The sequence below is a fragment of the Phaethon aethereus genome (assembly GCF_964289735.1).
Source record: "Phaethon aethereus genome assembly, chromosome: 3".
Taxonomy (NCBI): domain Eukaryota; kingdom Metazoa; phylum Chordata; class Aves; order Phaethontiformes; family Phaethontidae; genus Phaethon; species Phaethon aethereus.
This window is the reverse complement of record NC_138576.1, coordinates 94,483,087-94,497,162: the sequence shown is the minus strand read 5'-3', so window position 1 is coordinate 94,497,162 and position 14,076 is coordinate 94,483,087. Positions and strand designations below refer to the sequence as shown.

The window sequence follows — 14,076 nt, the reverse complement described above, 5'->3', positions numbered from 1 at the left end:
TTACTACACATTGTAAATGGTTGTTAATGGATAATAAGGCAGACAGCACTCCTAGTGTTCTCCAAGCTCAAAAATATCAACTTAATTTCCTCTTAGTTCTATAATCTCATTCCATTCCAAAAGGTCAAAGTTAAAATATGCACCAAGTGTAGAGGGTTACTTCAACCTTCACCCTCCTTTCAAAGGATTTTTACCATACCATCATGTGATTTTTTGCTAGCAAGAAACTGCAAGCGACCTCGTTACCAGTAGGCTTGAGTTTCTCTTCAGATGGGAGAGCTATTTAGCTCATTACATTACAGATACATACCCAGCTGACTGAAGAGAACTCCAGCAGATACCTAGTTTTGACAGACAGTTCTCTAAGGGTTTCTCTCCCTCCCTGTCCCATTCTGCAATAGACACCAGGCCAGAAGAAAGGGCTCAAGTTCTACTTCCAGGTAATACATTCTGACTTAGAACAGGAATGTGACAGGTGAAGATAGTGCTGAACTTGATCACACTCCCCTCACCTCTTCTTCACATTTCAGAAACAGTTAGAGTCTATGACTTCTAAGAGGTTAAAGTAAGCAAGAAACTAACTTTGTTGTTTTAAGCAAGAATAAACTAGCATATTGGGGCAGAAGTCCTAATTTTCTCTGAAGAGGATTAGAGCAGAAACTGCTTACTTTTAACTGTATATCTGATTGTCAGGGCTGTTGGACTAAAGGTTAGTAAAAAAATAGGAAGATGTGGTTCCCTGCCTCCACAGGACTGCTCAACCTCTTTTCATCCCCAGTACAAGACAGTGCTAGGTACAAGACCTCCCAATTGTTGAGAAGGCCCACTCTTCAAATTAAGTAACTGAAACTGAGCTATGGGAAAATATAATTTTATCAAAGAGATGGGCAAACACTTGAGTACTCAAGCCTGATCAGACTGCAGGGAAAGGTCTGCTTTTAAAGGAATAGGGTAGGTATAAATGGTTATGGCCTATATAGTAAAGGCCAAGTGTATTTATGTACATTATCTAGAGTGCCAAACAACCAGCTAGTGTAGTAATTATTACCAGACAAAATGGCTACATTAAAACTCAGAAGAAAGACTGTATCCAGTATTTGCCAGTTCAATAAGTATGCAACAGGAAAGTTTTACTCTCAAAACACTAATTTCCTGTGCCACAACTAGGGTCCCTAAAGAATCATTATATCTGTGTGCAACTGTGCCTTAAAGGGTATTGGCTTTCAACAACAATTCAGGAGATGAAGACAGGTGAACAGTCCAGCTACAGGAAGGCAGTAGATGCCCTGGAAAAAGAGATCCAGACAGACAAGAATATGCAGTTACATTTGATAAAGTTATTATCACTTAAAGCAGCACCAAAAGTTATTCAATATTCCATTAAAGTTCTACAGACCAGAGATCATTCATGAAAGCCTTTGAGCGTCACAGGTGCTTGAAACCATACATAGTCCTCCCAAGTAGAAGTCATACGCTGAGGAGGTGAAGCACTTATGTTGATGTTGCCATCACAGGACAAGTTAACTGTTAACTTCCTCCCTCGTGTTGGCACTTTATAGTTGAGCTTGGGCCGGAACCAATCAACACCACAATCGCGGTGTCCTTGGAGCATAACAACAGTGCCCATGACAGGGAGAGCCTTAAGTTCACTGAAGACATCCGCTATGAAGAGTGAGTGAAACAGCTTGCGAACACAGGATGCAGTTTTCAGACTCTCCTCAGCACTACCCTCGTAGATACCCTCCAAGTTGAGCTCATAGAGCTCCTTGGGGCTCATGACATTACCTCCAAGTAGAATAAGAACCCGAGGAACCAGTGTCAAACTAAACATTACTTCCAAGTGCTGGAGTACTCCTTCCAGCTCCATCAGCACCTGCTGGCACTTCTTGCTTGCCAGGTCCATGGAGGGTGGCTTCTTAATCACATCTCCGTCCTGAAAAGCAAAACAAAACAAAACGATTAGTACATTTCATTATTAGGGCATATTAGTCCTAATACACTCTTCAAAAAGCATGGCCCATCCCATCCCTGAAAATCAAGAAAGATTCAAAGGGTTTTATGCTCCTTTTAAGAGATATAGGTACCCACATATAGAATCAGGAGATTCAAGAGGAACACAAAAGGCCACTTTGTAGCTACTCAGTTTGAATCTGAATCACGCTACTGGTGAATTCTCACAAGAACTAGAGGCCCCATCTTTTGAAAAAACTCCAAAACCACTTAACTTTTTTTTTCTTAGAGTTGAGTACCAAACAAAACAGTGACATGCTTTGAGCAGAAAGTGGGGCAACAAAATATAGAGTAATGTGTTGAGACCTTTAGCCACCTAACCTAAAACTAGGGTTTTTTGTTTTTTTTATGAGGTTGTGGTAACATTTAAAGGTACAGCTATAACGAGCGCTCCACTTCAGAAACAGTCGACACATTAAAATACGAGTTACTGAGCTAGAATAGCCAGCCGACAGGCAAAAATCAAACGCCGCAGCCCCTAAGCCCAGGGGTCTCTCCCGGCCGCACCCCCACGCCGCCACGGCCCCACTTACCTGCGCCGCCCGCTGGCAGAAGTAGACGAGCTGCTCGTAGGGCAGCGGGAGCTGGTGCCGCTGGTGCAGGACGTGCTTGAGGAGCTCGCAGGCGAAGCGGCAGCAGCTCTCCCGGCTCACAGAGCCCGGGAACACTACAGATACCGATGGGCAGGCCGCCGCTGGCCCGCTCCGCCGGGACCTCGTCCCGCCACCACGATCCAGGGCCGGCGGCGCCTCAGCTATAAGAAGTGGGGATGTGGGAGGGGTCGTCCGAGCAGGAGCTACCGCAACCCCAGGAGCCGCCATTTTCTGGCCGGCGGAGGGCGGCCGGCTGGGATTTGAATGGCCGCCGTCGCAGGGCATCATGGGAGTGGTGGAGCATCCACCTCGCGCAGCTTCCGGCGGTGCAGGCGCCATGTTTGGTGGGGAGGAGCAGGGGTTCCGCCCGGCAGGAGGAGGGTCCGTGGACCGTCCAGCGCCGGGGCGAGGAGTGGGGTGGGCTGAGCCGGCCCGAGCGCTTCTCCTGCGCTGGGCTTGGCAGCCGCGCGGGGAGCGAGTGCTGGGGCCGTTGCCGAGGTGCTCGGTAGGGCTAACGACCGCCGCGCCTGAGGAGGCACCGTGGTGGCTGCGGCAGGCCTGGGTGCCCCAGCCCGGCCACGGGCACCAGTGAGCTGTGACTGTCTCCTTGCAGGGCTGCCTCGCGGGCTCCGGTAAACAGGTCAACTGGGTTCCCCCCCGCCCTGAGCTGGGGTCCTATCAGAGCACATCTGGAAGATGTGTGGCAGTGAGGAGGCAAAGCCCGCGCCGCTTCGGCCTCCGACAGGCAGCTCTGTTGGCTCTTGCCCCTTGCAGAGGAACTCCCTTCGCCCCGCGGCGGGCTCTCCTCCCGCAGCTGGGAGGCGGAGGCGGGGAGCGTGCAGTGAATGGGAGCTGCCGTGTTTGGAAACAACGTGGCCGCAGCCCCATTGGGTGCCGCCTCCAAAACACGGCGAAGGGAGGGCGGTCGCTGCCGGTGGGTGGCGGGAGCAGCCGCTCCCCGGCGCTGGCGGCGGGCGAGGTTACTTGCCGTCAAGCTTGGCTGCCTATTAAAAGCGCCAAAGCGTGTGAAAGTTCTACAAACACTAACCGACCGTCGTCCTCCCCAGGGGATGCGGCGGAGAAAAATGAGGCGCGGCGGTGGTATTGGAGACTGGCAAAACACTCGGTGAGGGGATGCGGCGCACGGCAGGAGGGTCTTTTGGTGTTACTGCACCTCGGAAGTTGCTTAAGGCGTCCTCTGGGATAGCTCTGTACTGGGCTGCTGCCCCTCTGCCGTTATGAGGCACCTCCAATGCCAAACACCTTCAAAAACGTTCCAGCTCCCCGATGCCACTCAGAACGGGTGCTGATGAGTGGCTGTCACTGAACAAGGGGGCCGGGGCTCTGCCCCCCCGCAAAGCTTATGACCTGCCGAAGGGGAAACCCGCGGGCACCGGCAGATCCCGAAGGGCGGGACCGGAGGAACGACGGCACGCCACGCGTTGTTCGCCGCGGCCTCTAGGCGGCGCCCCCTCCCTCGGACTCCAACTCCCATTCGCCCCCGCGGAGGGAGCCCATAAGGGAGCGAGTGAGGTGCGCCGCGGGGCGCGCCGGGATCTGTAGTTCTGAGAGGGCGGGGCGTCTTGGGAGTTGTAGGCTGGTGGCGGGGGGGACTCAGTTTCCCGTGGCGCCGCGCGGCGGTTGCTGACGCCGGGGCCGGGGCGGTGGGGCCGGGGCGGGGAGCCCAGGTGGGGAGCGGGCGCCGCACCGGGGCGGCGGGGCCGCGCCGGCCGCCATGGACTCGCGGGTGTCGGAGCTGTTTGGGGGCTGCTGCCGGCCGGCGGGCGGCGGGGCGGGCGGGGCGCTGCGCGGGCGCGGGGGGGCCGCGCCCGGCGGCGGCGGCGGCTCGAAGGCGAAGAAGAAGAACGGGCGGAGCCGGGGGGGGAAGGCCAACAACCCGCCGTACTTGCCGCCCGAGGTGAGCTCCTCCGGCCGGGCCAACGGCCGCCGCGTCCCGTCAGCTGCGGAGGGGTCACCCCCCTCTCCAGGGCCTGGCGCCGCGGGGGCCCGCGCCACTCCTGTCAGGGCCGGGCAGGGCCCGCGGGCGGGGGGCGCCGCCGCTGCGGGGCTGGAGGGGGCGGAGGGAGGGTCTCCACAAGGGCGGCTCGCCCCGCGGCAGCCCCGGAACCTGGCAGGTTTGGCCGTGGGTCAGGCTGTAGGCAGTTTCTGGAGAGGCTGGGCAGAGGGTCCCGGCGGTGTTGGTGCGGGGTCATGCTGGGATTGGGCTGGCAGCCTTGCGGGCGGTCGTGCAGCCCCAGCCCCGAGAGCGGTGTGCCCTCCTGCCCCGGTCTCTCCTCCGGGGTTTGACGTGGCAGCACACAGTGCTTGTGTCCCCAGTGCCAGCGAGCACCCTGCGTGGTCCACTGAACCCTGTCCATTAGTAGTGTCTTGCTTTGTGGCATCTGTCTGTGGGTGCTTTGCCCTCTGGGAACTAAATAGCTTCGGAAATAAAGCTTTGCTCAACTCATAGTCCCAAGCATCCTGTTCGCATCTCTCCCTGAGAGCCGAGCTGGTGGGTGTAAGTCCCTTTCCAGCTGCCAAACTCATAGACATTGCTCAGCAGGCGCTAGTGACTCCCCAACTAATTTGGCAACTGTTTTCTTACATAGAGATGCAGATGGTACTGACAGAATGTGAAGCACTTGCCTCTTGCAACAGGAAAAAATGGTATTGGTAGTAAGTGGGTGTGTTGGTTAGTTCAGGCAGTTGGCACCGCACTAATAGGACTGCCACTGTGGGGAGCATTACATTGCCCCAGAGTCAATTGCTTGGCCCCACTCAGTGAGCTTTCTGTAAAATATATAAAAGCCTGTGCTGGGAGGGAGCAATTCCCCCACAAGGCAGGGCTGTGACTCTTGGCAAGAGGGAAAAACAGCTCTTTGCTACTGTTAGATCTTTGCCACGGGCAGGATTGTCCCCTTCAGCCGCAGTTTAGTTTTTGTTCCTCTCAGCTGGAGGCTGGACAGCCCCCTGTGGTTTCAGCACAGCTTCCTGTCCGTGGCTACCCTGTGCAGTATGTGGCCCAGCAAGTCTAGGCTTGTTGCTTTTCTAGTCTCAGCTGCCTTGAAGTAGACCCACCCCCTTATTTAGACGACAGCACAGTATGTGAATGTGTTTTTCTTAGAGCTGGAAAGCTGGTAGATGGTAAGAGAGGAAAACCTTCCACAAGTACCCTTTTCTCACTGCTTAGCTCTGCTGCCCAAGAGCTGAGCTGACAATTCAGAACTTCCCTCTGTTGGCCTTTTGCCACCATAAGCACCGCTGTGGTTAGGAGCTGAGCTAGAAGGCAAGGAGAGGGCTATTGCCTCTCCTGACATGCAAATCAGTGTCCAGAGGAAAAGGAAGTGCTTAGTGTTGGCAGCCCCATTTAGTCTGCCAGAGTACTTGGCTTCCTGCAGGCTCCAGCCCTTTCTCAGGGGTCCTTAGACTGAATCAGGGAGGAATTACTTCAATATTGTGTATACATTCTCTTTGGAAAGCTGGAGTCTGTTGGAGTGAGCTTGATGAGTACCCGGGTCTTTCTGTGACAACCCAGTCTGGCTCCAGCCCTTCCTAGGAAAGTTCTTCTGAGCATGTTATGTACTGACAGTCCCAGTCAGGCCTGGTTCTCCAGAACTGCCAGGACAGTGACCAGCTTGCTGTACTGCAAATAAGTCAGTACCTTGCTTCCTTATGTCTGTAGTCCTCCTCTCTTGCAGAGAAAAGATATGCAAGGATATGGAAAGGAGTCAATGAAAAACTAATTGAGTGAGGGAGGGTATCAGTGTGCAGGAACAGACACAGGAGACTTTTGTTCCCAGTCCCCTGTTTCTGTGCTCATTGGGTGGATGTAAGCTGCTCGATAGGGTGGGAGTGGGATGCTGTGTGTGGCATTGTGGGTCATGGATGGGTGAGGGGGGAGACTTTTAATCATCTGCTGGCCTGTGCCTTTTTGAAACTGGAACTCAGTCTCTGTGATTGTTAGACTGGCCCTATTTTTTACTGTCAGTAAAAAAATCCCCCAAAAACAGTATTCGCTCCCATGTCCTTCTAGTTTTGTCCTCTGGTTTTCATGATGTGTGATGCAAACAGCAGAAACAAACCTAAAGTAAGTTCCAGTTGAGTGTAGGAGTGAATGACAGAAGAGACTGTGACCTAACATAGTATATTTCTGCCGCTTTCCCTCTCTATGAAACTTTCAGCATGAGCTGCAGAGTATCTGGGCAGCTGATGCCTATAGAAGACCCTGCTGGCACAGCATCTAACCTTTCTGTCTTGTTTCACTCTCTGACCAGGCAGAAGATGGGAACATCGAGTACAAGGTGAGCCTTTTGAGGTTGCAGGAGGTCTTCCTCCCAGAGGGTTATTTTGCAGTGAGTAACTTCAACAAAGACAGCATGTGTGGAATGTGTCCAAGGAAAGGACAGAAAAGTGGACAATATAACTGAGAAACTATCAGTCACCTTCTGTGTCTCTGTGCCTAGCAATACCCAGTACGCTGAGCTGAAGAGTTTGATCTCAATACTCCTTTTTAGGAATCTGTTTTAGGAGATAAGACCCACTGTGTTTTTCTTGAAATCTTCCATCTGAGAGCGAGCTGCAGGTGTCCCTGATAATAATTTGTCACTTTCTTGTGGCTGTTCTGCCATTTGCACTTACTTGGTTCCTGTGTCAGAGGTGGGTCCCGCAGTCCTGTCTTTACCCCTACAGCAGGCAGGGTACAAGATCCCTTTGGCAAGATGTAGGGAAGTTGTTGTACCATATATATGCACCTTTGTGAAATCCTTTCTGAGCTGTTCTATGGCTTCTGTGCAGGCACTTATCATGGGCTGTGTTTTCTAGAGGTGGGTCAGAGTTGGGGGCATTGCTTCATGGTGTTGGGTTAGGAAGTTGCTGGTTTGGGCAATGGGATTCCCTCTGCTTCCAGACTGTGACTATAATTACCCCCTCCGTTAAACAGCTAAAGCTAGTGAATCCCTCACAATATCGCTTTGAGCACCTGGTGACACAGATGAAGTGGCGACTACAGGAAGGCCGAGGTGAGGCCGTCTATCAGATTGGTGTGGAGGACAACGGGCTGCTGGTTGGCCTCTCAGAGGAGGAGATGCGTGCCTCGCTCAAGACACTGCGCCGTATGGCAGAGAAGTACGTGTTCCCTTTCATCTTCAGGACCTGCAGGCATAAACAGCCTCCAGGAGAGAGGCTTGGCCCCAGGAGTCCCCTGAGGAGCTGGTGGCTCTATTCTACAAAACGCCTGTATGACTGAAATTCCCTCATCATGAGGCTCTGGAAATATGAAGGCAGTTATAGGGCTTTTGGCTGGAAGCTTGAGGCTCCTTCCCTGCTATCTCCAGCTTTCATCCAATTCACTTTGCCAGCTGTGATTCTAGAGGTGCAAGAGCTGCCGAGTACACGTGTGTCTCACTCTTTTCCTTTCGTGTTTGTGGCAGAGTTGGGGCTGACATTACAGTGCTGCGGGAGAGGGAGGTCGATTACGACAGCGACGTTCCAAGGAAGATAACGGAGGTGCTTGTCCGAAAGGTGCCTGACAATCAGCAGGTAGGGACCTGCGACTTGGCCGTCCTCTCCTGCTAGAGGCTTAGAGGCTTCATACAAGCAGCTTCCTTTTGGGATGGGCGCACAAACCCTAGAGGCACTTTGTCATAGATCGGCCCATAACAGATGCTTTAAAGAGCTGCGAGAGGGAGGCTTGATGATAATGCTTTTCGTCTCCAAGATTGTGGTTGAGGCAGATATCAGTAGGGGAGATTGCCTGGATCAGAGGTGAGAAATTACTTCACGTCTACCACAACAGTTCTGATGCAGTCCAGTGTGCAAACAAGGAAGGATTTATAGGTCCTGCTGCAGCGAATGACCTTTTTTGTAATATCAAAACCTGATGGTCACATCACAACTCTCTAGATTGTATCACATCTCCTGGGCAGTGGTTTGCTGGCAGCAAGAGCAGGATCTGAGGATGATTACGCTGCACAGTGTCCATCGTGGAGGGAAGCTCTCTGAGGCATATCTCCAGTGCCATGTAGTGTTCACGCACATCCAGCACAGCAGCGGTGAAGTTTCATGATTTCTCTGTTCTTCCCATAGTTCTTAGACCTGCGAGTAGCTGTGCTGGGGAATGTCGACTCAGGGAAGTCAACTCTGTTGGGTGTCCTAACACAAGGAGAGCTGGACAACGGGCGGGGCAGAGCACGCCTCAACCTCTTCCGGCATCTCCATGAAATCCAGTCAGGAAGAACGTCGAGCATCAGCTTTGAGATCCTCGGCTTCAACAGCAAAGGAGAGGTGAGAGAGTGGGCTGTTGAACTCAGAAAGCTGGAGGAGAATAGGACTACCCTCCTATTAAAACTGAGTGGGATATGAGGGAAGAGAGGTGGTACAGCTCTCTGAATGTCACAGTGGCACAGCTGAACCTGAGTGCTACTTGTCCATTTGCAACAGATGTTATTTCTTGCACCCATGGTGAACAATCTCACTAATTCTGAGGTCAAAGGGGGTAGAGAAGAGCTGGGTTTTCTTCACTTGCCTGACAGGCTGCCTTCTCTCACCAAGTTCTTATGTTCCTCAGGTGGTAAATTACAGTGACTCCCGAACAGCAGAAGAGATCTGTGAGAGTTCTTCCAAAATGATCACTTTCATTGACCTGGCTGGCCACCACAAGTATCTGAAAACAACCATCTTTGGCCTCACCAGCTACTGCCCAGACTTTGCTATGCTGGTGGTTAGCGCCAACACTGGCATTGGTGAGTGTTGCCCTGCCTGCATGGATTGACAACAATGTGTGAAGAGAAATGGAGAATTGAGGAGTGGGTCCTTGTTAGCTGGGAAGGATTGTCAGAAAAATATATTAGTCTGGAAGCCGCTACTGATTTCTTGTAAGCCAGTACCTATGAGTGCCTGGGAGGGCAGTAGATCTGGGATACTCTTAGATGCTGTAGACCGTGTTAAACTGTACCATGGACAGAGGGGCTTTATTTGGAATTTGAGGCTGTGTTTGTCAGAAAAAAAAACCCACAACTTTGATGTATTCTTAGGGGTGCTGAATCCTTAAGCCTTGTAAAAGCTGGAGTTCTCCCACATCTTTCCTTGACATTTTTGTGGCTGTTTTCTGGCAAACTAGCCCAAGAATGAAAACTACTGCATCTTCCTGAAGCAAACAGATCAGTCACAAAAATTCTTGGTGATTGTTATTTTTCTGGACTGATGTTTAGTTTTGTTTAAAAGAATAATTTTGCTTTTTCATTGCCTGATGAACCAAGCAGTTAGAGTGAAGTCTCTAGAGTGGGCCTGTGGGAGAGCCAGGAAACATAGCTGTCGCATTAACAAGCAACAGTGATGACTGCTACTGCACCTACACTCTCACTTGTCTCCTGCAGCAGGCACAACGCGAGAGCACTTGGGCTTGGCCATGGCCCTCAAGGTCCCTTTCTTCATTGTCATCAGCAAAGTTGACTTGTGTTCGAAAGCCACTGTGGAACGGACAGTGAAGCAGCTGGAGCGAATCTTGAAGCAGCCAGGCTGCAACAAGCTCCCCCTGCTTGTGAACTCAGATGACGATGCTGTTACAGCAGCACAGCAGTTCGCACAGTCTCCCAAGTAAGGGACCATTCCTTTCTTCTGCTGGGAGCAGGCAATTCAGACTGGGCTGCTGTACAGAGCTGGGGAAGGGCGACCACAGGGGAGGCAACCACATCTTGAATATCTTCGCTCCTCATCAAGTTTCCTACCTTTGCATTCACCACGAAGGCATCTTCCCCTCCCTTCCCAGGCCTTTCTCTGGGCTCTGGGAGCAGAAGGTGCCTGTGGCTGCACAGGAGTTACTTCTCCATGACAGAAGTGTGGGTTGGCAGGGGATTGGTGCCTCAATGAACCATTGAGGCAGGAGTTACTGCAGAGTTGTATGTAGCCTATGTGCCCTCCTGCTCTAGCCATTTATTGCTGTAGTCGCTGTCCTCTTGCTGGACTTGATTCAGAATCCCAGCCACCCTCTGCAGCTGTGCTCTGGCTTTCTGCTTATTCCTGTCTATTTGTATCCAACAGCATCACCCCAATCTTCACACTGTCCAGTGTTTCTGGGGAGAACCTGGATCTCTTAAAAGTCTTCCTCAATATCCTCCCTCCACTGACCAACAGTAAAGAGCAGGAAGAACTAATGCAGCAACTTACAGAGTTTCAGGTGCGTAAAGGGTAGTTTGTTTCCAGTTGTGGTACTGCAGTCATTGCTGTGACGTGTGACAAACACCTGGGCGACTTGGACACTATGGGGAGAGACATGAGGAACTGCTGGGCTATTGGGAGACATTAAAGTAAAGAAAAGACTTGGTCCTTGAAAAAAGCCTGTTAACCTGGGCTCTGTCCTAACCAAGGGATGCCCATCTTGGGGTTAAGAATGTTTCTCTGGTTGCCACTTAAAAGGCAGAGGTTCCTCTAATGGGAAAGTAGTGGCAGCTGGTGAAAGCTCCAAGATGGTGTCTATAACCAGCAGAGAGCTCACCTCCCTCCACACAAGGGGTGGGCACCTTGTACTCATTCTGGAGTGCTATTTCACAGCTATCTGAGCCCCTTATTCTTGTTGCCTTGCTCCAGGTCGATGAAATTTATACTGTGCCAGAGGTGGGGACTGTTGTGGGAGGAACTCTGTCAAGGTAAGTGAGACCAGGCAGACAAGTGTGGGTGTGAATAGTTGCTGGAGTTCCCCCAAGGTTAGAGTCACTCGCTGCAGATGTGGAAGCAGTGCAAGGCTCAGTCCTGACTGCTGCCAGATGACTGATCCAAGTGACGGTAAAGCCCTACAGGGTGTTGGGAGGTGCCATGAGCAGACCATTGCTCATGTGGTGGCAAGCACAGAGTCTGCTCTAAAATTGCTGGATTAGGAATGTGACCTGTAGTGTGCCCAAGGAAGGCATGGTGGGACCCTCAGTCGGCAGAAGTTAGCCATGATACCAAGGCGTTGCTTTCCTCCTTCCTCAGGCAGGGGGAGGAAATGTAGAGGGCAAGTCCTCCGATCCCAGCAGAGGTTAACTGCATGCTACCCCATGAGAAGGCAACTGTCCATCAGTGTTTGGGAGTGATCAGAGCAGTTTGGCTACCGTTGTATCCACACAGAACAGGCATCAACTGCAATCTCTCCAGCAGAAACAATGCAGTGTGGCAGAACACTGGGGACAGAATGGCCCCTGTCTGCACCTGCTATTCTTAGGAATAATAGTGTGGCTTTCATTCCTACTATAGGAAATCCCTGTTCCCACCAGGTTTGCATCCCTGTTAGTTTGTCCCAGGTAAGAGTCCAAGGACACTCACTTCCTTGGCCCTGGGGAGTTTGTGTAGGTTGATGTTGGAGAGTGAAATGTCTTGTCTCTTGATGAACTCTGTCCTGCTCTTTTGCCCTGGGCAGTGGGATCTGCCGAGAAGGGGAGAACCTGGTGGTTGGTCCCACAGATGATGGGAAGTTTCTCCAGCTGAAAGTGTGCAGTATCCAACGCAACCGCTCTGCTTGCCGTGTGCTGCGGGCTGGGCAGGCAGCCACACTGGCCCTCGGACCCTTTGACCGCTCCCTGCTGCGCAAGGTGAGTCCTGCTGTTGTCAGGTTGCTCACTAGTGAGCAGAACTGGAGGCTTCCCTAGAGGTCCCACATTGGTAGGGTGGGAATGAAATAGAGGTGTTTGCAGGAAACTTGCTGGAAGCAAATGGCCAGGCTGCTAAGTAGGATGAGTATAAGGCTGAGAATGGGATGCAAGCCGAAGTCGCAGAGTGGAGATGTTTGTGGTTTTGGGGGCTGTTCAGAAGCAAGGAGACTGGCCCTAACTGGTCTGAGCTTTGTGTTGTTGTGCAGGGCATGGTCATGGTGAGCCCAGAAATGAACCCCACAATCTGCTCAGTGTTTGAAGCCGAGATCGTGTTGTTGTTCCATGCCACAACTTTCCGGAAGGGGTTTCAGGTGACGGTGCATGTGGGGAATGTGCGACAGACTGCTATCGTAGAGAAGATCCATGGAAAGGTAGGCATGGGAGGAAGATGGACCTTCCTGTGGGGTTTGCTGGGATTCCACCATGCCCTCTAGTAAAGCTAGGGGCTACTGGTATCTTGAGTAGCTGTGTCCCTTCCTAGGAGCACACTCCATCCCTTTATTCTGCCTATTTGGTTGCTTTTCCTCCCAACATGTTAAAGAATTCCTTCCTCATAAAACAAGCAGCATGGTGGACTACAGCAAGACTGTGAAGGGAGGTGAAGTCTCCATTCTCCAGAGCTTGTGTCTTTCTGTCTCCCCTTAAGCATACAATAATGAGAAAGTCTCAAGTCATGCAGTCTAAGGGAGGTAACCTGCTTATTTGTCTCATCTTCTTAGCATCCACGTGCACTCTCCTGCATGCACTGGTATAGTAGATGGGTCTAAGCTCTCCCCTTTTTCTTTTCAGGACAAGCTGCGGACAGGAGAGAAGGCAGTTGTCCGTTTCAGGTTCATCAAGCATCCTGAATACTTGAAGATTGGAGCCAAGCTGCTTTTCCGTGAAGGAGTCACCAAAGGCATTGGGCATGTCACTGACCTCCAAGCCATCACCACCAAAGAAAATGGCCTGGAGGAGTCCCTGGGGCCTGGACAGCTGAGCTTCTGACTACCGCTAGGTCAGAGAGATCTCCATTCACCAAGACTCGAGGAGAAGGATGGAAGCTCCTGTGGCTCTCTGAGTGACGCTTGGAGCTGCTGCTGTCCCATTCTAGCGTGGGTGTCCCTCCTCCACACTGTGAGATGGAGCCTGGGAGAGTTTCTCACGTTCAGTGCCGTACGTGGGGCAAGTTAAGCATGTTCTCCACATGGCCTGCAGCTTTCATTACTCTGCCCTCCTTCAGAATAGATCAGAGGCACCACCAGACCTGGGCAGGCAAGTTCTGTCTTTGTTTACTGTTTGAAAATTACCGGTTGGGAGGAGCAGAACCCTTGGAGACTAGCAGTGAAGTGATGTTTTTCCATCTCTGACACAAGATCTGGTCCCATTTCTGCTCTCTGAGCACTGGGTTGATAACAATCCTCTCTTGAGTCACTCTGCAGCACATCCTTCTGGGCAGAGGATGGAAGAGGCCCTGCTAGCCACAGCAGGGGCTTGGTTGAACCCCTCAGAATGCATTCAGGACACTTTTTAACCATTTTAATCTTGGTTGGCTTTAATCTGCTGTGTGTCCGTTTGTGTGTTGGTTTTGCATTACTCAAATCTTGAGCATCATACTGTTGGACAAATGTCGTGTTCCCCACTCACATGTACACACTCCTTCAGCATCCTGCTTTCTGACTCCCAGGAAGCTGTGGCTGCTGCGGGTGGCGCAGCCTCCCGACGTAAAGTCATGAAGGCAGATTTTGCGCTTGCATCTGTTCCTTGCAGCTGCTGGGCAGGAGGACTGTTCTGTGGAGCAGAGTGGGGCCTGGGCCTGTGCTGGCGTGTGCAGGTTGTTTCCATGGATGTTCGGTTGACAGCGTCGTCTG

General features: G+C 51.9%; 2 protein-coding genes across 2 annotated transcripts; one reads left to right on the top strand and one right to left on the bottom strand.

Annotated features, from left to right (window-relative positions):
• Positions 1-1,402: 1,402 nt before the first annotated feature.
• MAD2L1BP (MAD2L1 binding protein) lies at positions 1,403-2,891 on the bottom strand (the record flags this gene model as incomplete). Its single annotated transcript, XM_081997131.1, has 2 exons — positions 1,403-1,933; positions 2,544-2,891. 2 exons carry the CDS (start codon positions 2,889-2,891, stop codon positions 1,403-1,405), a joined length of 879 nt encoding a protein of 292 aa, XP_081853257.1.
• A 1,447-nt stretch (positions 2,892-4,338) lies between these two features.
• GTPBP2 (GTP binding protein 2) lies at positions 4,339-13,213 on the top strand (the record flags this gene model as incomplete). The annotated part of the gene is made up of 12 exons (XM_081997045.1): positions 4,339-4,521; positions 6,878-6,904; positions 7,543-7,727; positions 8,033-8,141; positions 8,688-8,885; positions 9,169-9,343; positions 9,977-10,196; positions 10,641-10,776; positions 11,187-11,245; positions 11,995-12,166; positions 12,433-12,597; positions 13,016-13,213. 12 exons carry the CDS (start codon positions 4,339-4,341, stop codon positions 13,211-13,213), a joined length of 1,827 nt encoding a protein of 608 aa, XP_081853171.1.
• Between the last annotated feature and the right edge of the window lie 863 nt (positions 13,214-14,076).